The sequence below is a fragment of the Alexandromys fortis genome, unplaced genomic scaffold, assembly GCF_014885135.2.
Source record: "Alexandromys fortis isolate MF-2015 unplaced genomic scaffold, M_Fortis_MF-2015_v1.1 scaffold_137, whole genome shotgun sequence".
Lineage (NCBI taxonomy): Eukaryota > Metazoa > Chordata > Mammalia > Rodentia > Cricetidae > Alexandromys > Alexandromys fortis.
In genome coordinates this window covers 633508-661036 of record NW_026068009.1, presented here as the reverse complement: position 1 = coordinate 661036, position 27529 = coordinate 633508, and the positions used below count along the sequence as shown (strand labels likewise).

The following is a 27529-nucleotide window of genomic DNA, read 5'->3' as shown; positions in this document are numbered from 1 at the left end:
CAAATGGCCAAAAGACACCTAAGGTCATGCTCAACTTCCTTAGCGATCAGGGAAATGCAAATCAAGACAACTTTAAGATACCATCTTACACCTGTCAGAATGGCGAAAATCAAAAACACCAATGATAGCCTTTGCTGGAGAGGTTGTGAAGAAAGGGTACACTCATCCATTGCTGGTGGGAATGCAAACTTGTGCAACCACTCTGGAAAGCATTGTGGAGGTTTCTCAGGAAATTTGGGATCAACCTACCCATGGACCCAGCAATACCACTCTTGGGAATATACCCAAGAGAGGTTTCGATTTTTATGGGTTTCAAAATAAAAAGCTAAGGTCAAAGAAGTGAAATCTGGTAAAGGTTTTATTTTCCAGAACATTCCGTAGTTCTGGAAAACGGAAACTTACAGCAAAACAAACAGAGGTTAAATGATAGAAGAGTAGATTTGGGATTGTGAACTAAGGTCTGTGTCCCAAGCAAGCCCATAAACACTCCTGCCTTTACAGAAGAGTTGGAATAAGAAGCAGCTGTGGCCTTCATGGCAGATGCACCAGCAAAGGCAGGAAGGCGAGGGCACAAGGTTACATCTGGCTGCATTTGAGACTTGTGAGGCTGACCCATGAATGTGCAATGGAGGAAGAACCTGGAGGCCTCTGGATCATGAGGCCCATCCTCCTCTTTCACACGATGAGGAGGAACTGATGGTTCTCAAACAGAAAGGACCATTGAGTAAAATGGAAATATCAGCCAATACTGAAGGGGAGTGAGGATAAAGAAAGTGGCATTACACATGCATGGAACCTGTAAAGCCGATTTCTTAAAAACATCTGTATGGATTTGCTATGCCATGAAAAACCAAAGGTTAGGTTTGATAGACTGTGTGCTTAGCTTCCCTCTTGGCGTGTGAAAGAAAACAGTATCAGCACAAAAAGGAAGGGATGAGAAAGGGCAGGGAAGAGGTTGTGGATTGTGTAGGCAAGTGAATTCTAATGTGGGCTCTGATGCACCAGGTCTAGAGAGACACATTTTGCCCAGATTCTGCACTTCTGCAAGAATGTGTGCTGCTCCCTTTAATGTTTGCTTACTAAACAAAGGAAAAACAAACTGCTGATTGTGTCGGGCATGAATCTAGGCTCTGGGGGCTTAAGGAAAGAGCAAGTCAGGCACAAATCGTAACTTAAGTTGGGTGGAGTGAAGACGGTTCATCTGCAAACCACCAGGATACTGACCACTAGACAGAGAGAAGGATGAAAGGGGAGTCATTAAACCCACTGTGGGGTGTGAGCTGAGTTTAACATAGTTGGGTTATTTGGAAACTCTCTTTGTGTATGCTATCACTGAACCTGTGACTTAATAGAAAATGCAATATATGGCATGTATAGTATCTCGAATTTATACGTATAAAAATATATAGGTGGTATATACTTGATGTTAATAAGTTATGGGATTTAAGGGAACAGTGATTTGTGAGAGGCAGGACAGCTTTGGTTGGAGGGTTGGTTGGTGGGTGGGTGTGTGGGTGGGTGGGTGGGTTGGTTGGTTGGAGGGTTGGTAGGAGGGTTGGATGGTTGGCTGGCTGGCTGGTTAGTTTTAAGACTAGGTCTCTTATAGCCCAGACTGGCCTCACACTCACTATGCAACCAAAGATGAACTTGCACTCCTGATCCTCCTGCCTCTACCTCCTGCAATCTTAGCTTTATAGACTTGTAGTGCCGCTCCTAGGCTAGCTAGCAGGTTATGTTTAATAGTCTCATAAAACACATAAATAATGTTACAAACATATTTGACTTTAATGTTGTTTACCTGAATAGCAAGATCCTTGACATTTCCCTTCAGTTATTATACCCCGAGGGGATGGAGGGTAAATTTAAAGTCTGAAATAGACAGACGGCTTGACTGTCTCAGCTATGAAATATCTTTTACTAAACTTTTCCAAAGATACCTTTCTCCCAAGACACCCCCCCTGATAATATCCAAACCTGTCAACTTTAGACAATATCTCTAAAACACTTTTAAAATTCTTAAAGGGCCTTAAAATTGCTGGAGGTAGGGAGAGCTGTACAGAGGCGGATGAAAGGGGTAGAGGAGTACTTCAGGGTAGCAGGAGGACCTCCTCGGGTCAATTACTAGACCCCTTTTTGTTGATCTTCCTGTCAGCGATTCCTGTCTGAACTAGTTGAAGGGGAAGCACATAATATCTCGCATCTGCAGCCTTCTCCCGTGGATGTCACAACACCGTATCCGTGATAAAAAAAAAAGCGTTAACAAGCCCAAAATGACTGGTTTGATATATGAAAATAAAACCGCCAACAAGCCTAAAGAGTGGGGTGATGCATGGGGATTCTCAGCGCTCACGAATTGACCTCTCTCCCTAATGAGTGTGAAGCAGCTGATTCTCATAAAGATGCCTGGCACATAAGAGTGACAGCCCCAGACAGCAGTGCAGCCCGGGCTTCTTCCCATTGCTCTCAAAGCTGTAGGGATCTCGGTGCTTTATCTGAACTCTCAGGAAGTTCAGGAGCATGGTGGCCAATCACAGACTTTCTCCGAGAAAGCAGCAAATGATAGATTCTTCCCCCAAGACTCGGCCTCCGTAAATGGTGAGCTCTGTTGTGCAGCAGCTATCCCTCTGAAGATAATGACCATCCCTAATTCCCCCTTCCGGTATAACAGGAAGGGTAATAAGGCTGTCCAGTACTGGTGGCAAGGACCAAATATGATTCCCACACTGCAATCTTGGGTCAGGTGCTCTTTCTTTTTGGTCACAATCTAAAAACAGAATAGTCTTCATTAAAATAAAGCCTTCTATTTAGATGGATTTTTTTTATTTAAGGATTTCAGACAATTTTCAATAAATGATGCTTCGGTTATTCTCCATGATAGCTTCCCCTAAAATAAATTATAAATCTATGGGAAAATAATGATTCAATAAATCACTTAGCTCTGATGATCCCATTGCATGCTGTGAAGATAAATGTTACCTTAAGAAGGCTCAAAAATTCTCTCAATAAATATTTATCAGGTGCACACTATGTTCCAGGCAGAAATGCATATGGCACCTTATGTATCCTAAACCAATAATAGCGTTGCACTTTTCCAATGAATTCGAAGCATTTCTTTGTAAAGTAACGGTGCATCGCCAACAACATTCCCCCACACTCACTGGAGACAAGTATATAATAAGCCATCCTGGTGGAGCCCCTCCCCCCCTCCTCTTGAACCCTGAATATTTAATACCTGTGCAACAGGAAAGGAAAAGTAAACAGTGTTAACACATGGAACCAGGAAAACATGAAGCACGAGTTACTTTTCCACTATTTGACCTTCAACTGCTTCTAATTTCTAACCCAAGGATGCCAGAATTTGGAAGTGTCTATACTCTTTGTCTGAGTAACAAATAATGATGGAATAATACTTTATCTCCTCCATTTCCTTTTCTTCCCTCCAGAGTCCCCCCACACCAGATATCCATCCCTTTTCTCCTTCAAATCGTTAGCCCTTTCTTATGAGTTGTTATTGCATGCATATGTATTTGTGTGTGTGTGTGTATGTGTGTGTGTGTGTGTGTGTATTTCCAAATATAATCTGTTCAGAGTGAATGATGTTCCTTGTGTGTTTGTTCCAGGGCTGAGCGTTTGGCACTGGATAACAACCTGGTGCTCTCTTTTCCTGGGGAATACTGTCTCTTCCTCTCGCAGTTTTCCTCAGTTGTCTGTATGTTTTGTGTAGGTCTGAGGCCTCCTGGCTTTCCCCATCCACTTCGAAATGTCCTTTGGTGTCATCCTTGTTCAGCTCAGGGGTCCTTACAGTTTCAAAAACAATATAAAGGTAAAGCATAGAATTTTTATACCTAAGTAGACCATAAAAGCAAAGGTGAAACAGTAAATAGTTGACATAAAAAGCCCCCTGCCGTTTCATGTCACAGAAGCATCTATGAAGTAAACACATTGTTTTAAAATTGCAAAGTTCCCTACAACCTAAAGTTATTCTCTTTAGTTTCTTCCTATTTATTTGAAGCTCATATTTTTCCCACAAAGCTCTCACAAATGCCATGTTCTTCCTAATGTCATTTTAGTCATTTAATTGTCTCAAATATTTCCTGATGCTTTCAGTTCAAGTTCGTCTATGACCTGTGTGTCAACTATAAGTGCTTCTAGTATGTATGCAAACAAAACAGGCAATTGACTGAGGCAGTCTTTAAAGCTATAGGGACAACGTCAAGCATTTTGGGGTCTAACTCTGCTGGTTAGCATTTTATTTAACCTTTGTTTATGCCCACCGGTATATTTTGTTGAATAGAGATAATATTTAAATCATAGCTGTACATACTTATGTAATCATTGGCTCATATAGATAATGATTACTTTGATTTAGCCATTCCTAATGAAATTAAAAGTATGCTTGTGTTCTATTTCTAGATGTGCTCCAGTCTATGTTGGTTCCTATTTTGGCATCCTGTGTTGTTATTTAGCATTTAGATAGCTGGCTTTCCTAAAGCACTTAAAAAGCAAACTTCATGGTGAGCTGACTGGTAGGCTAGAGGGAGTTATAATTGTGGTTTTAATCATTATCCCCATTAGAAGTGAACATTTTCCTGCATTCTCAACTCTACTGGAGACTTGAAAAGAAGAAAGTTTGCTCAGACAAAATAGGTCCCTGCTGCTATAAAATTAAGCCACTGAAGTGTAAGGAAATGAAGTATTTCTGCACATCACAGCCTCAATAAACAGTCATACAGCCCTCATGACTAGAACTGGCTGCCTTACAGCTCTGGCTTCCAGGACCCCAGTCCTTCATAAAGCCACAGGAGCACCTGGAGGGGAGGGACTCATGGTGTGGAATTAGCCTCTTCCTTTGAAGTGTATGCATGCACAGTGCCAACCAGATTGAGGCTGCTGATTGTTCGTCTCCATCCGCATCACCTTGTTTCCAGTGGTTTGCTAATTCCCGGCAAGAACTCCATTTCTAACTTAGGTGTGTCTCCTTTTCAGTGCCCTGGGAGTAGAGCACACAGTTTCCTCTGTAAACTGAGAAATGGCCAACACCAGAGAGCAGCTTTGCAGCACGCAGATAATTCTGAAACATATTTGCAGAAACAAAATTTCACAGATTCCCCTAAACATTGGACAGACGCACTATTGGACCTAAGAAAAAGTTCAATGAGCAACTCGAAACATAGAGAATTTCTTCGACCTGTTTTGAAAGTATGGGGAGTCAAACAGGGCCCACTAACCCCCAGAAAATGAAAGCTGTGGTATAATATTTGGATGGTTTCCCTTTGCCTGAGTGTTTGCTTCAGATGTCCTTATAACTGATTCCTTCTCTCTCTCTCTCTCTCTCTCTCTCTCTCTCTCTCTCTCTCTCTGTGTGTGTGTGTCTGTGTCTGTGTCTGTGTCTGTGTCTGTGTCTGTGTACAACAGTAATAGCCAAAGGAAGAGGCTAGCTATCAGCTTCAGAATAAGGGGAACATAGGAGAGAATGGAAGAAGGGTATTTGGGAGGATCTAACGTATAAGGAGGAAAAGGACGAGGGAAGTGATGGAATTTTATTTCTATTACATATACAGGACGCTGTAGACAGAGTAGTGCCTTTAGAAAGAGAGAAAAAATGTGTACGTAAGCAAGACTTTCTTACACGTTATACCACGGAAACTATACCTAGGAAAACACCTGATAAATCGGGCTCCATTGAAAATGAGACCTCCTAGTTTGAAGGTTCTGGGAATAAAAATCCAAAATAAGCAGTGTTGGGAAATGCTTGCATATCGTGTCTGACAAGGAACGTGAATGCAGAATTTGTAAAGAGTTCTCAAAATCCATTAATTTAAGGGAAAATGCGGCCCAGGTATACTCTATGACGCTGAACATCCCTAGTATACATGAGGGTTCAGTCTCCCACACATAAATGAATACATAAACATTTATTAATAAGCAAAGAATCAAACAGGTACTTTGCCAACAAGGGTGCTTCGTGCCCTTGGTGACTACAGGAATACAGTGAGAAACGGATGTCATGATGAGCAGGATTAACAAGACTGGAAACATGGCAGGGTCTATGTGGAAAATCTTAGACCCACCATTTGCCATTTTACCAAAAAAAAAAAAAAAAAAAAAAAAAAAAAAAAAAAAAAACTGAGAGAGGGAGGGGAAAGAGCTTTATTTACAGATTTAGCCAGAATTTGGAAAGAAAATTTCCAACTTCCTGTGGCTTCTAGCAATGTGGTAATTTATAGGAAGATGGGGGAGCCAGGTAAATGGAATATGAAGATTAGCCGGGGAGACAAGTTTTCAGAACTGTGAGGTGATCCATCTTTTCCTGGGCGACAGCCCTGCTCTGGTCCCAGGCTTCAGCTTGTTCTCACACTCAGTCTGGTATTTCCAGCAGAATGTTTTTATTTTTTTTCCATTTTGAAGTGTGTGTATGTGTTATACATGTATGTGTTCATGTGCTGCATGTGTGTGGGTAGGTGCTAGTGGGGGGTAAACACCTATATGTGGGGGAGTGCACACCTGCATGTGGAGGGGGTGCACACCTGTATGTGGAGGAGGTACACACCTGTATGTGGAGCGGTGCATTACCTGCATGTGAAGGGATGCAAACATGCATGTGGGGGTGCACACCTGCATGTGGAGGAGGTGCACACCTGCATGTGGGGGAGTGTACACCTGCATGTGGAGGGATGCACACCTCTATTGGGGGATTCACACATGTACGTGGGGGTGCACACCTGTATGTGGAGGGGCAATGCACACCTACATGTGGAGGCCTAAGGCTGATGGGGAGACTCTTCCTCCACAGTTCTCCCACATTTGTTCAGACAGAGGCTCTCACTCCATCCCAGATCTCACCAGTATGACAAATCTCCTTAACTAACTTGTGTTGCAGGGAGCACTCACTACCTGTTCATTCCTAGCCACCCAGCTAGCTTAGACCTGAAATAACCACACAGAAACCGTATTAATTAAATCACTACTTGGCCCATTAGCTCTAGCTTCTTATTGGCTAACTCTTACATCTTAATTTTCTAGTAATCTATGTATCATCACATGGTTGTTGCTTACCAGCTAAGGTTCCCACAGGCATCTTTCTCCAGCAGCTCCATGGCCTGTCTCTCTCTCTCTCTCTCTCTCTCTCTCTCTCTCTCTCTCTCTCTTTTCTTTCTCCCAGCATTCAGTCACGTTTTCCCTGCCCACCTAAGTTCTGCCCTATCAACAGGCCAAGGCAGTTTCTTTATTCCTTAACCAATAAAAGCAACACATAGACAGAAGGACCTCCAATACCAAACTTGCTCCATCATTTCCATCTTCCCAGGCTGGAACTACAGAAAGCCCTAAGCCCCACTGGCATTTACACAGATTCTAAGGATCCAGATCCTGGTCCTCATATTTGCATGGCAAATGCTTTAGCCTCTGAGCCGTCTCCCCATCCTTTCCTGGATAGTTTTAATATGTCTCTAGAACCCATGTTACTCTGCTGCAACTCGGCACTTCCTTGTCCATTCCTTGGTCTTGAGGGATGTTAAGTAAGGTCCTGTTGGATTGGTGTGCCAATGCCTGAAAGAAGTATCATGAACAGAATATACAAAGGAGCCCAAATCAGGAGATGTTTAGTTTTAAGTACTTTCTGGGTAATGCTTGACTTTAGTTACTTTTGGAAGAGCTCGCTAAAGTGCTGACTCATGGGGGATGGGAGAGAGATGTGTGCAAGCGCATGCATACATGTTAGTTTTTGAGTTAAGGTTTCCCTGTGTACTGCAGAGTGCCCCTGAACTCTGATTCTCTGGTTTCCTGTGCCGTAACAGCCATCATGTAGCCACCGTGATTCTGGATACTACCTTTTGTCTTTATACAGTTTTCTCTGAAGATATGGCTATGACTGATTAGCCAACCAGTAAGCTTGATCTTAACTGTCCCTCACTGCTGGGATGAAATGCCAAAGAGTCAAGAGGAAAATTTGGACACTTTGGATGTGTTCACTACCTTACTAATGATGGCAGCTTCACTAGAAAATCTACATTTGATAGTGTGCCGAGTCGAATGTTTTACAGGAGTAGTATCTTGCCAACAGCTATCCTTCCGTAAATCTGTTTTCAAAGTTCAGCTTACTAGAATTTTGTAATTAGGGGTTGTAATTAAATCATTCACAGGATAGGATTGTTTTCTGACTGTTCTGTGTCTAAAAGGTGTACTGAAGTTTTCATAAGCCTTATAGTAAGTATCTAAAATATTCAGACAAAAATATAATAGAGACATACAACCAAAAGAAAGGGCTAACCCTAGTCAGGAGAAACAACGTAGGTGACCACCCGCCAACAGCTTGGTAAAGGAAGGAGAAATCGCCTGTCAGGGAAGCCTCTTATGTGGGACTGGATTAACTTCCTTCCCCTATGCCGATGACTTCCCACAGACTTCAAAGAAGTTTCCAGATTAGAGAAAGGAACGCAGGTGAATAACTGTTGTGAGCCTGGGAATGACTACAGAGATGCTCTTTTAAGAGCTGTGCTCCTGATGACATTATCATATTATCAATGATAAGAAGGATTTGGGAGTGAACTCCTGAGCCACTAAAGCCCTCTTAGATACCAAAGAGGAGAAAGAAATGCCTTCGAATCAAAGCAGGATTCTTGAATGCATGGGGTAGTAGTTTGATCCCTTGTTGTAGGAATGACCGTGAAGAAATAGCTTTCTCCCCAGACCTAATGACAGCCAACAAAACTAGTCTCATTCAGAAAGAGTTCCTCATATACATATGTATGAAGAGAGAGAAATCTATTACTCAACCCACTGTAACAAAATAGCTTAATATTGACACAAGTACAGAATGTGGATTGGGGTCACACCCGTGCTCATGTGATAATCACACATGCACAAAGGAATAGAGGCATGCTAGTAAGGTGAGTCTTGCCCAGATTAAACAAATGCACAGCACGGCTGTGGCTGCCGACTCCCAAATAATACACAGGGAAACTGAACGGAGTTGTATTTGTAGAATAATTCAACAGCAGAGTTGCTGGTACCAATATATATATATTGGTATATTATATATTAATAATAATTAGCAAATAGATGTATGCGGCTCTGTGAGCCAGCAGGACAAACAGAACCCGTTGTTTTCGCATGATGAATAACAGTAAAAAACAGCCACGGCTGAAAATTGTGCTATGACCTGGGATAGAAGTGTGATTGAATGTTCTGGGCAAAATATCAATTCCAAGAGCTGATAAACACTAGGAAGAAGAAAAGAAAGACCTGGTGTTGGGTAGCTTAAAGAAAGCAGCGTCTAAATCCTAAGCACCTTAGATAGAACTGAATGTGTTGTCTGTGTTACTAAAGATTTGGGCAACACGGAGAGGAGTACGAGTTTGGACTGCGTGAGAGAGCATGCTGTGACACACGAGGAATGACAGGAGGGTGCCGGAAAAGCGGCCCGTTTGCCAGCCCGTGAAAGTGTAGGGAAGGAGCTTTGACTTCATTTCTCATTCATGAACAGGAAACTGCAGCTTTTTAAATCTTCTAAAATATGCTCTCGCGCTCTCTCTCTCTCTCTTTCTCTCTCCCCCTCCCTCCCTTCCTCTCTCTCTCTCTTTCTCTCTCTCTCTCTCTCTCTCTCTCTCTCTCTCTCTCTNCTCTCTCTCTCTCTCTCTCTCTCTCTCTCTCTCTCTCTCTCTCTCTCTCTGTGTGTGCCTGCCTCTCTTGTACCCAGCACCTTTGCACCTGCTAAATAATTCCTGTGCTGAATATTTCCCTGGCACATGAAAGCCTCTTGGGTTCAAAATGGGTGGGACTGAGCCATCTCCCCAATCTACTTGACTGAACAGAACTTGGCAAAGACAGGAGGCTTCCCCTACTGTTTTCAGACATGGCTAGTTCCTCCCTACACAGGCCATTCTGTCAATGCTGAGTTTTCGCCTTTAGCTACCAATTATGCCTGTTGTTTCCTGTAAGCTCTGTGATTCCCCGCTTGCTTCCCAGATAGAGGCAGCAGGAGACCCCCCCCCCCCGTTAAATCCAGCAAAGCAGGGGAGTATGTGTCTTATTATATCCGCTGTGTACTACACCAGACTCCTCAGCCGAGAGCTGCTTCCAGCGACTCTGAAATAATCTCCACAGAAGCAAAACATTCACTACGGATTTGGCAATTGCATCAAGATTATGAGATTCTGCACATACAGTTGATGAGTTAAAAAGCATCGTGGAGTGAGTACATACTATAATCAGATTATGCAGATCGCCAAGGAGGATTGCCAGCCTTAACAAGTTCAAATACAAGATGCTCAGCGGCATGTGATTTCCAGATAAGCAACAAAGTTTTAGTATAAGCGTGTCCCGTACAATATTAATAATGCAAATGCTAATTATACTCACAATTTTTGTTGTTTATTTGAAAGTGACATTCAACTATATGCCGTGTATTTTCTCTGGCAATGCTAACTGGGAGAAATAAGAGTTTTAAGGAAGGATATCAGAAGACCAAGAGAGAGAGAGAGAGATGCTGAGGCTGAGGATGGAGAGCCAATAAAGAGAAAGATGGGAGTCGTTGCTCTATTTTAAAAGATGATGGATAGATCGGTTTGTGTAAGCAGAGGTTTCATACCAAGGAATAGAATTAAGGAGCAATGTTAAGGACGTGCGAGTGTCTTAAACAATGAGCAATACTTACACAGTAAAGTCTGCAGTACGACAAAGGTGCATGGAGGGGAGACTGTTTATGAAAATGGACGAGCAGGGGCAGATAGTGGAAAAGCTGACTCAGTGATCATGGAAAGAAGATCATGATATAGCCCTCCAAATCAGACAGAAGGGAGTTTTGAGGAGGAGGGCACCATGGGCCAGAACTAACAGACGGAAGGAGGATATTCTGGGCAGAGACTATTTTCTTACAGAAAGTCATAGATCTGTAAAGAATCCAGGGGACCAGCTACCATAGTTTCCATCACTCTATGTTGTTTCATCATCTGTGTTCTGGAAGTTGCATGAAACCCTCCATAAACATTCACACACAGGTAAATTATTGAAGGAATGCTTGAAAGATAAGATAAATTATTCAGGCGAGGGTGACACATGCCTTCAATCTCAGCACTTAGAAGACAGGCAAGAGAATCTCTGAGTTAGAGACCAGTCTAGTCTACAGAGTGAGTTCCAAGACAGCCAGAGGTACATAGAGAAACCTTGTCTTTGAAAAAAAAAAAGTAGGGTGGCCTTTAGGCAGAGGCAAGTGGATCTCTGTGAGTTTGAGGCCAGCCTATTCTACAAAGTGAGTTCCAGAGCAGATTTATTACACAAAGAAACCCTGTCTCAAGAAAAAAAAGTTTAAAAAGCCCCACACAAATGCTCACTCATAAAGGTTAGTGAGCAATATATCAGCCAGAGGAAAAAAAAATCCCCAAATAGGAAACTGAAGGTTGGTTATATGAGCACCTATCCCCACCCAAGGAATCCACAGGATTACCCTAACATGTAATTTAGGAGTAACACACTTTTATTTTAGACTCAAAAATTAGCAGAAACCCTAGGGAATTCCTGGCTCTATGTACATAAGACCACATCTAAGTTCTGCTTGTTTGGGAGAAGACCGAGTGCTGGTCTAGATCTCCTGATCTAGGTTTCTTTTTTCCTTTCTCTTTGATAACTGCTTTGAACACATAAGCACCACCGTCAACATTCATTCTATCTCAGACACAGATGGGAAAGTACTGGCGAGAACTCTCCTGGCAAGAGACGTTATTGGAACGCCTCCCTTTCGTGATTTTGCACATTACCATAGCTATGAATGCCTAAGTGAGAAATCTGCCTTTGCACCTTCCCATTACTGCCATGTATTTGAACGTGTGTGTGTGTGCTCCTGTATAAACATGCCAATGCGCGCTAATGCGTGTGAGTATAACTACTTCCTGGAATAGTGGAAGCTGCGCTGCAATCTATAAAAAGACCATGGAAACTCTTCTCGCAACTGTTGTGACATTTTTCAGCTGTAGTTCCAATATTTTCCCAAAAGCTAAGTACTGAATTATGATTACAGCCACAAATTAGCACAGTGTGCTGTTATTTCTAGAGTAATGGCCTTGGAGAGATTTTCTTTGTCCAGTCCATGGAAAGACTTGGGAATGATGTCTGTTCCTTGAACACAACAATTAATGCTTCAGAAGGCTTCCCCCTAGTAAGAAAAATCTATTCCCAATTCAAGCCTACCTCACTTTCTCTTCTATCAGATTTAGGGTGGCTGGTCCTCTTCTGAGGTTCATGATCCATTCAGCGTTGAGTTTTGTACAGGGTGACAAGCATGGTTCTATTTGCGTTCTACATGCATTCAGTCTTCCAGTTTGACCAGCACCATTTATTGAAGACAGATGCTGCCTTTTTTGACTTCTTTGTTTTAAATTTTTTTTTTCAATTTAATTCCATTGGTCAACATCTCTGTTTTTATTGTCGCTACAGAACCCTAATGAATTGGGCAGTTCAGAACCCTAATGAATCAGGCAATATAGAATCACTGGTGAGGTTAGAGTATCACAAAACGAGGCTCACTTTTACCTGCCAAGACTCCTTGGAGTGAACAAGGAAAGCAAGCTGTGTGAGACAATCCTGGTGAGACTGGGAAGCAAAGGAAATCAAATAGAATATTTCGGGAGTAATTCTTACAATCTCACTGTCATTTCCCTAACTGTGTACCAGCATCTTAGAAAACAAGAAAGCCAAGACTCTTGCCAACCCTAGGATGACTCCCTTAATTAAGTTATATGAGTCCCTGCTCCTCTATCCAACCTTCCTTTCTCCCAGTCATCCCGTTTACCCAAGTTCCCCCCATTCTCCCCTTCTTACTTTTCTCTCCCCGTCTCCCCTTACCCCCATCCCTCCCCTCCCCCAAGTTCCCAATTTTTTGCCCGGCAATCTTGTCTACTTCCCATATCCAGGATAATAACTACATGTTTTCCTTTGGGTTCACCTTCTTATTTTAGCTTATTTAGGATCACAGAATATAGACTCACTGACCATTATTTGTGACTAGAAACCAATTATGAGTGCGTACATCCCATGTTCCTCTTTTTGGGTCTGGGATTCCTCACTCAGAATAGTGTTTTCTATTTCCATCCATTTGCATGCAAAATTCGAGAAGTCATTGTTTTTTACCGCTGAGTAGTACTCTAATATGTATATATTCCACACTTTCTTCATCCATTCTTCTATTGAAGGACATCTAGGTTTTTTCCAGGTTCTGGCTATAACATATAGTGCTGCTATGAACATAGTTGAACAAATGCTTTTGTCATATGATAGGGTGTCTCTTGGGTATATTCCCAAGAGTGGTATTGCTGGGTCCAGGGGTAGGTTGATCCCGAATTTCCTGAGAAACTGCCACACTGATTTCCAAAAAAAAAAAAAAGAAAGAAAAAAAAAAAAGAAAGCCAAGAATGAGAGAGCAGTGTTTGTGACTCTACTTCTGCCTTAAACTCTGTTAACTGAGCCCACCCCAGCTCTCACCACCTAGAAATCATGGCCAAGAGATCTGAGGAGGGTATGAAGTAAGGATCAGGCAAATACATGCTCTGCCTGAAGACAGTGGAGTGAGGCATCCAGTCCCATTATGAATAAAATACCTCTCTGGCTCCAGCAGACCTCAGGGTTCGTATCTGACTTAAGGTCCCATACCAACTCTTTAAGATAAAGTGACGAGCTTTTACTCTCATCACTTATGTTGAACTCTGACTGACATTTCCAACCATGGTCATTTTGTCCTCTCAAGCAAACGAGAAAGTGGACCAGACCAATGCTTATACAAACCAAGCCTTTAAACTAAAGGACTTAAACATGAAATAACAATACCCAGAGTTCATGGGACCCAAGCCCATGAAAATGGTCATAGAGCTGAAGGCATCAAGTTGGCGCCATCTAGGCAGATGCAGCTGTTCTGTATACCACTTATTGCCACAGAATTTGAAAGGATGACAGACAGTATCTCATCTCCACTCCGCTTCTTTCTCGGAGACCTGAGATAGAATGACCAGCCTAATACCCAAGCTCTTCCATTTCCAATACTGAACTCTTTCTAGTACTCATAATGGCAGCTTACTTTTTGATCCCAAAAAAAACGATGGACTGATTCCCACGTTGGGTGCCAGGTGACGAAGGAAGTTACAAAATAACCCCACACTAGCTCAGAATTAGGTATAATAAAGAGTTATTAATTAGGGGTAGGCTCACAGATCACAGTCCTACATCACAGTCCTCTGCACAAACAGGGAACAGGAACCAAATCCAGCCGCCGGACGGATGAGAGAGTGAGCATGTGCTTTACCTCGGCAATTATAGTATAAGAGACCACACCCAAGTGGGTTGGTATCTTAAAGGCTATTGGCTGAAGGAGCTCCCACAGCAGCTGGTGTGTACTAATTCTAAGTAGTTTACAAGAAGAGCTACTTCACTGAATCCTACAAACAACCCACACACTGCTCTTGCCATTCTTGGATTTAGAATCTAAAACCCAGTGTGGCTAAGCAATTTGCTCAACCCCAAAGCCAGGAAACACATAACCTTCCAGGCCAGCCATAGTGGCACACACCTTTAATCCCAGTGCTTCAAAGGCAGATCTCTGTGAGTTAGAGGCCAGACTGGTCTACACAGTGAGTTCCAGGACAGCCAGAGCTACATAGTGAGACTCTGTCTCAAACAAACAAAAAACAAACAAACAAAAACCTTCTAATCCTAAAGAACTTGCTTATTTTTCCTTCCGTCTGTCTCCTGACTTCTTCGCCCCAGGAAGCACCTGTAGAGAGACTGACTGTCTGATAATTCCCTTCCTTCCACTTCCAAACGCAGTAAATTATTAAATTCTGGTTGGCGTCCATGTCAGAAAAGAAAATTAAGCCTCTCTACACTAGGAGGTGGGGAAAGAATAGCAGCGTACTCCTCTTTATTCTTTCCAAGATGCCTGTATCTTGCAATGCTTTAAGTAATTAGATTCCTAAGGGAAGCTGCATCTTCTCCAGTTTTAACTCCTTCGGCTGTACGTAAAAGGCAAAATAAGTATATATTACCATTAAATAACAGAATTATGGCAACAAAATCGTCATAATTTTGAGAAGAGCTTCTTCCAGCTCTGGTAATCAATTTACATATTGTCATCTGAACCCCAGGCCGGAAGCAGAATGTGTGCTAAGCCACGGGCTAATCCCATCACACTCCTCGTAGGCATGAAAGCTCTCACCGCTAATAACCCACCAGCCAGGGCTGCCTGCGGACACCTCGTTTCTTTTACTTTTCTCTTTTCGGTTTCTGATGCAAGTAAAATGATCCTTGGGGCGTAGGAGCGAATAACTAACTTGTTTCTTGCTTTGTCCCTGCTGTGCAGAACCTGAAGCGTGTGGCTGAGACCTGGATGGATGAATTCGCCGAGTATATTTACCAGCGGCGGCCAGAGTACAGGCACCTCTCCACCGGGGACATCTCCGCGCAGAAGGAGTTGCGCAAGAGACTCAAGTGCAAAGACTTCAAATGGTTCATGGCTGCCGTGGCCTGGGACGTGCCTAAGTACTACCCTCCGGTAGAGCCCCTGCCTGCGGCGTGGGGGGAGGTGAGGAGACCTGCCCTACCTGTGCGATCCTGGGGTGGGGGACAAGTAACTCCTTCCCTCCTCCTCCTAGCTTGAGAAGAGGGAGGACTGCTCAACCTTCCCTTTCTTCTCTGTCAGCCTTGCAGGTTAATTTAAAAACATCCCCGATAAATGAGTGTCTAACTTCCTTTTAGAAAGTGCTAGAAGTAAAGACCCGACCCACAGTGCTGGTATCCCATGCAAGAATTACTAAACAAGGCTGATGATGCTTCAAATGGATATTTTTTAAATATGCCTCAAAAAAAAATATTTTAACTTCAGATCGGCAGAATTGCCATGGGAGCTCATAGAGAATGAAAATAACATCTCGTAATAATCATGATCATTTATCAGATATTATAAAACTTGTGCTCAGATGTGAAGAAGTCCCTCACTGTCCTCTGAGCAGCCTTATTGCCGATTATATTTGCAAGAACAAGGACAAAGGAAAGGAGGGCGGAGCTAGTCTACTAACCAGGGTGTACCTTGTACCATCAAGAAGAATGTGAGGCACCTAGGCACCACACTGATTCCTTAAATGAGCCCCTATACCCTTTCTGCTTTTCAACACTCTGACCTGATTTTTTTTTCTTGGCATGATAATCTCAAATGGAAAGATTCAGAAAGCTTCAGGCCCCAGATTTAAAACATTCTTCTTTGGGAATAAAATGGATTATTCCACAGCTCTGTTCACTTAATACTATTACTGTAGCTTTTTCCCTCCAGAAATGTGTACCAAAACAAAGACTCGGTCCGGTGGGGTGGATTTAGCCTAGCAATTTAACCTGGTTTTAGAAGAGGCTATCAAGAGCAAATGCTGGCTGGGCTGTGTGTTCCCACCATCCCAGGGCTGACTGCCAGGCATGTGTGTGAGCCTTTCCATCATGATCCCTGGTTTGGGGATGTGTTTAAGATCTCATTACCTAGTTAGTATCTGGGGTCACCTAGGTCTGAAAAGCAGCTGCTTAATCCAAGCGACGTGATAAGGGGCTGGCAATGGGGTACAGTTGGTGGAGTATTTACCTAGAATGCGCAAAACCCTACGCTCAGCATCCAATCTCAGCACCTAGGAAAAGGAGGCAGGACAATCAGAAGTTCAAGGTCATCTGCACAGACTTGCAAGGCTCTGTGTGAAAAAATAAATAGCAAGAAGGAATAGGTTGTTTTTCTGACTATACTTTGTATATCAGCCATTTATTTATTTATTTATTTTGGTTCTTTTGAGACAGAGTTTCTCTGCAGTTTTGGAGCCTGTCCTGGAACTAGCTCTTGTAGACCAGGCTGGCCTCACACTCACAGAGATCCACCTGCCTCTACCTCCCAATTGCTGGAATAAAAGGTGTGTGCCACCACCACCCAGCGAAGAGCCAGTTTCTTAAAGGGATGAAGAAACGTAAGTGCACAGAACATAGAACATATCTGTGAAAGATCGTTGCATTCTTCACACTTGTACAATTTTTCTTTCAGGGAGCCTTTTTGCTTGTGCTATACGAGGAGATTGTCCTGCTTTGCTTTCTAAGAAAGGACCTCCAGTATGTAGCTTAGGTTGCCCTCCAACTCGCGATCCTCCTGCCTGGCATGCATGTCTTGGTTGGGAGTTATTTGAAAATAAGCTTCTCACTTTAGAATACTTCTGTTTAGAGACACGTGATTGTAATATAGAAAGTTTGTACCTCCCATTTAGTAACATTTAGTCCTTCTAGTGGTTCCCACATCGACTGGTAGATTATCGGCTAAATTGATTCTTTTCGGGATAATAACACTCAGTAAACTATAGGTGATTCAGATTTAACCAGGTTTTATACTACAGTCGCGTTTCCTCTCCAGGATCCAATTCAGTATCTGAGAAGGCTTTGTAACATCCTCCAAACTTTAAAGCGATTGCTAGTGTTAGGGTCCACGAGAAGCCCCATAAAAGACCACCAGATGTGGGTACAATCAGCAAGATTGTTTAGTTCTCAAGAGCCAAATGTTCCAGACAAAATGGATACCCCGAAAGATGCTAGCAGGCTCTTTTTATACACAGCTAAATGAATTTCAAAAACAGTTAGACCATTAGTTAGTCCTTGATTGCCTTAAGCAAGTGGCAATTATATTAGTACATTTCTGATTGGTTAGGGCTAGCAGGGACTGGCTAAGGCTACAGTGTTGTTCATCTTTGGGTGTGTGTGGACAGATCTCAGGATCTGTCCCTATTTGGTCATTGAGATGCTGCAGGGGGCTGGCTCAGACTTAGTACATGCAGTTCCCCTTGTCCCTGATGTCAGGAGTGATGTTGGTTGATTGTCCTTTGTTCATGGGCTTTCTCAGAAACTGCCTGTCTAGTTTAAGGAAGCCAGGACTGGGGACTAGTTTCCAGCCAGGTTATTAGGATCCCATCATGGCGTTTGCTTAGCCTTTTCAGCTAGAATAGACGTAGCTCATAAGCAAGGACAGTAGGTCAGCCACGGCTTTAGTAAAATTCTTAAAAGAGCAATGCAAACAGTGGGCCTTTTATAGAAAGGAAACCACAAACCAACAACAGCCAACCCCAAGATCCTTTATGCGATTCTCGGGCCAAGAAGTAGGGAACTCGTGGTCTCATTCAGTTATGCTCAGAGTCGCTTGCCACCTGCTTCTCTACCCCACCCTGACTCTGGGTAAACAGTTACAAGGCTGTCTTTGATCCTGGTTGTTGGGCCTCAGCTTGTGAACATAACCAGCTCTCAGCTCTCTCCTACCTAGCTCATTCCTTGCTGCCCTGAAGATTCTTTTCAACAAAGACCCACTTAAGATATGAACTCAGGCCATTTCAAAGCGTTCTGAAGGGCTCTATCTTTCTCGTTCTCTCTCTGTCTCTGTCTCTCTCTCTCTCTCATGTGTGTGTGCATTGTATGTGTGCACATGTGCATGTGTAAAAATCAACGACTCTGAATGACTTGACCCCTCTTGCAAAACTTCTTGCTAGCCCTGGCATCTTTTCCTTTCCTGACCTCAGCAGCTTTTGAGCATGAGGGGCACAAACTCACTTCACGGCCTTTGCAGTGCAGTTCGCACCCTCAGACTCTTCCTGCCCCTGAAATTCTACGGCTCCTCCGTCACCTTCTTTCGGACTGAGGTGGTTTGAAAGAAAATGGCCCCCAAAGCGAGTGGCATTTTTTAGGACCTGTGGCCGTGTTGGAGTAGGTGTGGTCTTGTTGGAGGAAGTGTGTCACTGTGGAGGCAGGCTTTGAGGTCTCCTACACGCTCAAGCCACACCCGGTGAGACAGACCACGTCCTGTAGCCCGTAAGATGTAGAGCTCTTAGCTCTTCTACAGCACTGCGTCCGCCTGCATGCCACAGTGTCCAGCCATGATAATAATGGACTAAACCTCTGAAACTCTAAGCCATCCCATTAAATGTTTTTCTTTATAAGAGTTGCCATGGTCACGGTGTCTCTTCACAGCAATAGAAACCCTACGTAAGACAGGGACCTAACTCAGAAGAACCTAACAGTTCAGCAAAGCTTTCCCTAGTAGCCTAATTATCCTGCGCACACGAGGACACACAGAAACTCACTCTCTTTCCTCCATTGCTTTAGCATCCATCACTGTTTCAGACTGTCCTGTTTATTCATCGGGTTTCTTATTATTTCCACCACTGGCGAGCAAGTCCCTCGGCACAGAGATTCTGCTGGTTCGTGGTGTTACTAACTACTCTTTGACAGTGAGAAAAAATGTCTGGCACGCAGGGGGAGCTCAATGCTTATTTGTTGATGGAGGGAAGTATAAATGAATGGATGACCAATCAAGGCCATGCCCATGAACCTGTGTATCCAAGCCCGCACAGAGCACACTTGGGACTCATTCTGTCTCTCACTCAGAAGAGGGGGTCTCCAGGTGTCATCTCTTCGTTGGCCCAACAAATCCAGCTCTTTGCAAGAACAAATTGCCAATTATTGATCCCAGTGGACTGATAGGTGCTTTGTTGCAAAAGGTTCTATTCTATCATCCTAAGGAAAAAGGAGAAATTCCAGTGATTTCAAGACTCTTGGGGGAACCCTCTCACTTAAAAAGCAGAAGAAGCCAAAATCACAACTACTAGAGACCAACACCCATTAACAGCCACTCTTCCTTTGCTTCGCTGGCTACAGCCAAATCAGGGGAGGAATGGGGCCCAGACAGACTAACTGTGAGCCATGCAATAAGTCAAGCACTCCCTAGTTCTATTCAAGCAGAAGCAACAAGCTTTTCCAGGACGCTGTCTCATATAGGATGAGAGCAGGTTTAAAGTGGGAAACCGGTCTTCAACCACTCACACATGGAGTATCTCTTTGTAGCAAATGTAAAATTAAAGAAAATGAACTTCCTATCTTGTTCTCTTTCTCTCTTCCCCTCCTTAGAATTCACGAATGTGCTTAAATCACTTCTAGCACTCCTTTCTAATCCATAAAGAAAAGTTTTTCCGAACCCTGAAAACCATGTGGAAACGAGAAGAAAAGATGTAAGACAGACAATGGATATCATTGGCAAACAGTGCTCTGGATTCCTTTTTCACAAAGTGTCTGCTTACTGCTCTCAATGTGCCAATCTTACAACACCCATTTGTCATTTTGCAACTTAGCAAAAAAAAAAAAAAAAGATCTTTATTTTCAAAACTTCATCTCACTCTAAAACCATTTTTGACTCCTTATTTAAATTCCTCCCTCAAGAGGAATGTCACCCCGAATTGCAGAATGTTCGTAAAGTCGGGCACCCTAAATCATGCCAGCTCCTCTGTGCTGCTTCCGGCTGCTGCTTTGACTTCTGTTAACCTGTTTGCTTGCTCTTCCTGCCGACATTCTCACAGCACCCAGGACTCTTCTAATGTCTCTGTGTTAGCTACCAGAGAAGGAAGTTCCGCACTGAGGTGCATTAGTTGAAGGATTAAAGTGGTGTGGCTTCTTTCAAATGAAGTGGGATGCAAGGAGAAAAGCCTTTGTTTTCTACACAAAGAACGGGCCCTTAGCATCCTTTTGGCAATAGTTGGGCCAGCTTCCTAGATTTCCCCTGTAACCTGTTGTAACTGAGAAGTATGCAAAATGAAACTGTCCCTCTGTTCCCTTGACAGCTACTGGCTCTGTCCCTCACACGCTGTGCGCCATTCCACCAGATCTCTAAATTAAGTATTCATCCCGAGATAATTTGCCATTCTGGATGTCTTAGATTTGACCTAACCTGTCACTCATTTTCTCAGAAAGAAACAATGCTAGTACTTCTTACTAATCTAACTCTGTGGAGCTCAACAAAGCAAAGAAAAAAAATGTAAGAATGAATACGGAATTGAGTTATCCTTTCAAATTTTACTATGGGTTCTCTATTTTCTCCGTTATTATAACAGGCTATGAAGACACCCAAGAACGCCTGACAATGTAATTTTGGTTTCATATTCCCAGATGAGCAAACTGCATGGCTTAGTGTCCAAACAATGGCAAGGTGTCTCAAGTCACAATGGAATCAGAGGAGCTTCAGGCCTAACTAATTCATGTTTCTGTTGCATTTGGCATATATAAACTTGTCTATCAAATATTTCATCTTGGTCTGGAGATGTGGCCCAGTTGGTACAATGCTTGCCTAGCCCACAAGAAACCCTGAGGTCAGCACCACAGAGATGAAATGTGTAGGTGTATGTCTCTATGTCTTAGAACTCCAGAAAGTCACGTTAGAAGGATCATAAATTAAGGTTGTCACACAGGAAGTTCAAGGCTGGCCTGGGATACATGAGACATTGTCTTAGAAGAAAAGAAAAAAAAAAAAACAAACTTTTGACTTTTCTTTTGTCTAAAGGAGATGCCAACTTTGAAAAATAAAGACTTTTTTTAAGTCTGCACAGTCACAAGATTAACATTAGATGTGCCAAGATTGGCACAATAAGAACAGGAATCAGAAAGAGAAAAAACATGTATTTTATCCTTCCTTAAAATATATGTCTTTGTATTTGGCATATGTTTATACACTAAATACATACTTCCCTGGAGCATGTGAAAAGTAAAGTATAATTATTACTTGATCATCTTAGTATTTAACTTACTTTAGGAAAGTTATGTTTTGATTTGAGTTATGCAAATTTACGGAGTATTAAGTAAAGATACATGTCTACAATAAACTTACTTTAGAGTAAGATTTCTGTCACTATGAGCAGGCGACCTGCTGATTTCTTCTCATCACAAAGCCTAGACAGAGCATTCAAGGCAGAAAGAGCAAAATGGAAATCAAACACGGACATCATTGGCACAACACTGATAAAAAGGAATCCCAAAGGAGTGTGCAATGTGACTTCCAGACACGTGTGGACACTGGTGATTCCAGCAGAGATGAGAAATTGCCAGAAAGGTAAACGAGGAGAGAACTCTGAAATCAACAAGTACAATCACACACACCCATACAAAAGAACAGGTTGTGTGCAAATCGTTTTAAAAAGCAATCAAATATGAAAATTAACAGTGAAACTAAAAACCCTTCCCAACCAGTCCAAGCTAAAGACCAGTATAGAAACAGTAGGACCCTAGGAAGGAGCTGTAAGAATGTAAGTCATGTGACCATCCTTGGCTAACAAGGACCTCAGACACACACCAGAGGCCTTGGAGTTTTTCTTGTTGTATGGTTTCTGTTTTGTTGTTTTTGTTGCTATCGTGACAGAGACACATGCTTTCACCTAGCTCCAGCAACAAAAGAAGTCTGCTGTGAGTTGGATCTAAAGTGAAGTTTTGAAGACCCATGGGGACAAACAAAAGCTACCAAAAAAGCAGGATCTGAGACAGAAACACATTTAAATGTAACAAGAAAGACCTTTCTAAGGCTAGAAAACACAGAGTCAGAGGCAGGAAGTTTTTGTGACTCGGACTGAGCCTGGAGAGGCAAAGATAGGATTTGTACAAAGATAATATTGTTTAACACTTCACACGCATACACACAAAAAAAAGAGAAAAGAATACTCCACGTGAATTTTCCACTAATAGTCAAATAAGCTGTCTCATTTATATGTGGAAAGTAAAAACAGATTGTGATAAAATCCCATACAGAGGTTCAACAGGGGTAAAGATGAAAATGAGACAAATCCAGTTCCAGCAAGCAATGGAAATGTACACATGTAACAATGGAAATGTACACATGTAGCAATGGAAATGTACACATGTAGCAATGGAAATGTACACGTGTAGCAATAAAAATGAACACATTTAACTAGATGATGAAAACTGCAATGAAGAGCAAATTTCATAATGAACTGAAGAATCTTTAAAACAATCAGAGCTTGGAAAAGTGTACCAATCAGAACTCGAACACCTCATAGGTGAGATGGCTGGAATATGAAACACAACTCTATGAGCAAAGAGCTGAGAAAACTCAGAAATGGACAGCAAAAGCAAGCAAATGTATCTCAGAAAGGAAGTTTAAAAGGGAGAATCCAAAAAGCCCAAAACTTGCAGTAATGAAAATTAAGGCTAGAAGGGAGAGGAATGCAAACAAGAAATTTAAGAGGAAGGAAAGAATTCATCAAAAGATTTGCAACCGTAGAGCAGGCGCAGCCTGAAATCCTCGAAGAAGAAAGTCCTTTCAAAAACAAAAGACAGAAAACATTTAAACGATAACTCAAGGAAGTATTAAAAATGAAAGATTTGAATCAGCATGCTTGGGAAACTCAGGAGCCACCAGCGAGAAATGCTTCTGAATACAGTGATTGTATTTTTAAGATAAGGGGCAAAAAGTGCACATCAAAGTAAAGTAGAAAAAAAATGAGATTTTTGAAGCAGGAATTTTTGTTTTTAACCAGAAGGCAATGGAAGAACCTTGTAGAGATTCTTGAAAGTTAAAATACCAGCCAAATATTTTATATCAAACCAAAGTATCCTTCAAGCATCAAGGCTATTGAAAAGCAATTTGTAAACATTTGATAATTGAGAGCTGTATGTTAAAGATTTATCATCATTTTTACTTAAGTGTTCGTGCCTGTCTATGGCATAGGTATCTGTGGAGGATGGAGGGCATAGCAGAGACCCTGGGGTTACAGGTCGTGAGTTGCCCTGTGTAGGTGCTGGGAAACAAACTCAGGTCCTCTGGAAATGGAACAAGTACTCTTAGCATCTGAGCCATCTCTGCAGCCCAGACAGCTTTTGCCAAAAAGCCTTTCTAAGAAACTTGCTTCCCATAAGAAGGCCACAAAGTCTAACACATTGCTTTGAGGAAGGACCAAGGCCCTCCATACTATATCTAGACTGAGCAAAGTGTCCCTCTAAAGAGAACGGGTTCCAAAAGCCAGCACAAGCAGGAGGGATAAATCCACATCCCACTGTCAGTAGTCCCGCAGCCATACAACTGTCACCCACATACAGAAGGACTAGTTTTGTCCTACGCTGGTTCCTTCCCTGTCGGGCTGGAGTGGGTGGGCTCAGGTAAGCTGTTTCAGTGGGTATCCCCATCATGGTCTTGACCTCTTTGCTCATATTCTCACTCCTCCTACTCTTCAACTAGACTTCGGGAGCTCAGCTCAGTGCTTCACTGTGGATCTCTGCCTCTGCTTCCATCAATTGCTGGATGAAGAGTCTATGATGACATTTAAGATAAGTCATCAATCTGACTACAGGGAAAGGCTAGTTCAGGCTCCCTCTCCACTATTGCTTAGGGTCTTAGCTGGGGTCATCCTTGTGGATTCCCGGGAATTTCTCTAGTGCCAGGTTTCTTGCTAGCCCCAAATGGCGCCCTCAATCAAGATATCTCTTTCCTTGCTCTCCATCTCTGTCCTTCCCCCACCTCAACTATCCTGTTCCCTCAAGTTTTCCTCCCCCTCCCCTTACTCCCTCTTCCTCCCCTTCTACCCTCCCTTCTTCCCCCAACCCGTGCTTTTCTCAGATCTTGTCTATTTTCCCTTCCCAGGTGGATCCACATAGGTTTCTCTTAGGGTTCTTCTTGTTACTTAGCTTCTATGGGGTTGTGGACTATAGGCTCATTATCCTTTGCTTTACAGCTAGTATCCACTTATGAGTAAGTTCATACCGTAATCATCTTTCTGGGTCTGGGTTACTTCACCCAGCATGGTTTTTTCTAGTCCCATCCATTTGCATGCAAATTTCAAGAAGTCATTGCTTCTACCACTGAGTTGTACTCCATTGTGCAAATGTACCACATTTTCTTTATCCATTCTTCAGTTGAGGGGCATCTATGTTGTTTTCAAGTTCTGGTTATTACAAACAATGCTGCTATGAACATAGTTGAACAAATGTCCTTGTAGTATGATTGAGTATCCTTTGGATACATGCCCAAGAGTGGTATTGCTGGGTCTTGGGGCAGGTTGATTCCCAATTTTCTGAGAAACTGCCATACTGATTTCCAACATGGTTTGTAGAAGGAGCTGCAGGCTGCGTTCCTGCCACCCAGCTTCCGGTTGCCTGGCTAGCTTATGCCCGAAATAACAACACACAAATTGTATTCTTTTAAACACTGCCTGGCCCGATAGTTCTAGCCTCTTCCAGGCTAATTCTCACATCTTGATTAACCCATTTCTAATAATCCGAGTAAGCCATGAGATGGTGGCTTACTTGGAAAGATTCAGCATGTCTGACCTGGCTGCTGGCTCCATTGCGTCTGACCTCACTTCCCTTCTTCCCAGCATTCTGTTCTGTCTACTCCACCCACCTATGTCCTGACCTATCAGGCCAAGCAGTTTCTTTATTAATTAACCAATAAAAGCAACAGATAGACAAATGACATTACCACATCAATGGTTGTACAAGTTTGCATCCCCACCAGCCATGCAGGAGGTTTCCTCTTACTCTGCATCCTCTCCACCATAAGCTATCATTGGTGTTTTTGATATTAGCCATTATGACAGGTGTAAGATGGTATCTCAGAGTCATTTTGATTTGCATTTCCCTGATGGCTAAGGATGTTGAACATTTCCTTAAGTGTCCTTCAGCCATTTGAGAGTCTTCTGTTGAGAATTCTATGTTTAGCTCTGTACCACATTTTTTAATTGGATTATTTGGTATTTTGATGTCTAATTTCTTGATTTATTTATCTATTTTGGAGATCAGTCTTCTTTCTGATGTGGAGTCGGTGAAGATCTTTTCCCATTCAGTCGCCTACCTTTTTGTCTTATTGACTGTGTCCTTTGCTTTACATAAGCTTCTCAGTTTCAGGAGGTCCCATTTATTTATTGCTGCTCTTACCCCTTCTGAGGAGTTTTGGGGATGTAAGGGTTGGGAAAAGGTGGAAGAAACAGGTGGAGGGGAGGGAGTAGGAACTGGGATTGGTATGTAATATGAGAGAAGATGGTTTTTATTTTTTAAAAGTTCATTAATAAAAGAAAGAAACTTGCTTGAGAAGTTTCAGCAGCCACAGGCTATTTTCAGAGGCCCGGCAGAGGGTTTGTTTGAAAGAAACTGGCTAGAAGAACACAAAGACATGTCAGCCTCACGTGTCCTGACAGAGCAGAGATAAGTCAAGAAATGCATGGAGAAAATAAACAGAAAGCAGAATAACTTTATGATTGTCCCACAACCTTTAATTAAGAAGAAGCACATATCGTGTATGCTTAGACACAGGCAATGGAAGAAAAGTGGGGGGAAATGCAATTGACTTCCATATTACTTAGGAAGGGTGTAGTTGGCCATTATCTAAAATGAGGGAACCCAAATAGGTAAAAGATATATATAATGTTAAATACCAAAGATTAGAGAGAGAAAGCAGACCACATGATGACTGTCAAGGTAGCAGTCAAATATAAAATCAAGAAGTCTATCAGAACTGAGATCTAACGTACAAACAAATCTATATGGGAAAAATGTTTCAATTGATTAGTCTTGTGGAGCAAATTTAGCTTCCTGTTAAAAGAAGATATAATGCAATCAAAGTGTTGGAGAAAGGTTAAAAATTAAAGAACAGAAATGTATCAGACAAGTTCAAATAGTGAGAAGCAGCTTTTGAGTATTTGACATGCAATCCTCGGGAGGTGGAAGCAGGAGGTTCAGAAATTCTAGGTTAAGAAATTCCACAACTACAAATTCTCACCTACAAAATGAGTTCAAAGCCAATTTACACTACATGAGACCATGTCTCAAAAAAAAAGAAAAGAGAATTTCATACTAAAGTCGTTGTTTTTTAGTGTACTGCCTTTGGATGCATGTAGAAGCTACAGGCAAAATGCAAGCATCAGCAAGCTTGGGAGAGATAGGCAGACATCAGCGTTTTCTTATTACTTGTCCCCTTAGGCTAAATTTATTACAGTATATTAAAACACATCATGTCTCCCTATGGTGCTTGAGTGAGACAATGCCTGAATACTATAGTATTTTACTCAAAATTTGTATTTGAAATATTTATTAGGTATTACACATTTAGAACAACATGAGACAAGATGTGATATATAAGCAGATGACGTGTGTGTCTGTGTGTGTGCATGTGCATGTGTGTTTGCGTGTGCATTTCAACCACTATTTATTTGCCAGTCAGTAAAATAACTTTTTGAAATAAACGATTCCACTAATAGTAAGATGTACAAAGCAATGGCTATTTTCAAAAATGCCTACTGTAATTAGTAGAATCCTCCAAATTCACATGGAGACTTGTGGCCCGGTTATGCAACACTTAATACCGCAGTAGTGCACACTCCCGAATATAAAGAAAAAGAGTGTGTATGGAAAAGAACCATGATTGACACATGTCAGGGGAGACCCAAATCACCACAGCAGAAGTTACAGTGCAGCTATCTGAACTAACAGCCCAATTACAAAAGACGTGCAGTGAGCACCCCCGAGGCACTGCTACTCTCCAGCAACTTAAAAAGTCAGTCGTGGGGCTAGAGAGATGACTCAGAGGTTAAGAGCACTGCCTGCTCTTCCAAAGGTCCTGAGTTCAATTCCCAGCAACCACATGGTGGCTCACAATCATCTGTAAAGAGGTCTGGCACCCTCTTCTGGCCTTCAGGCATACAGACAGAATATTGTATACATAATAAAT

General features: G+C 42.3%; 1 protein-coding gene across 1 annotated transcript in view; it reads left to right on the top strand.

The window, feature by feature from the left end:
• Galntl6 (polypeptide N-acetylgalactosaminyltransferase like 6) overlaps positions 1–27529 on the top strand; it is a 1029419-nt gene that overhangs the window by 950210 nt on the left and 51680 nt on the right. Inside the window, exon 9 of the mRNA XM_050161819.1 lies at positions 15341–15562. Coding sequence (XP_050017776.1) covers positions 15341–15562 — 222 coding nt within the window. The remainder of the gene's footprint in view (positions 1–15340; positions 15563–27529) is intronic.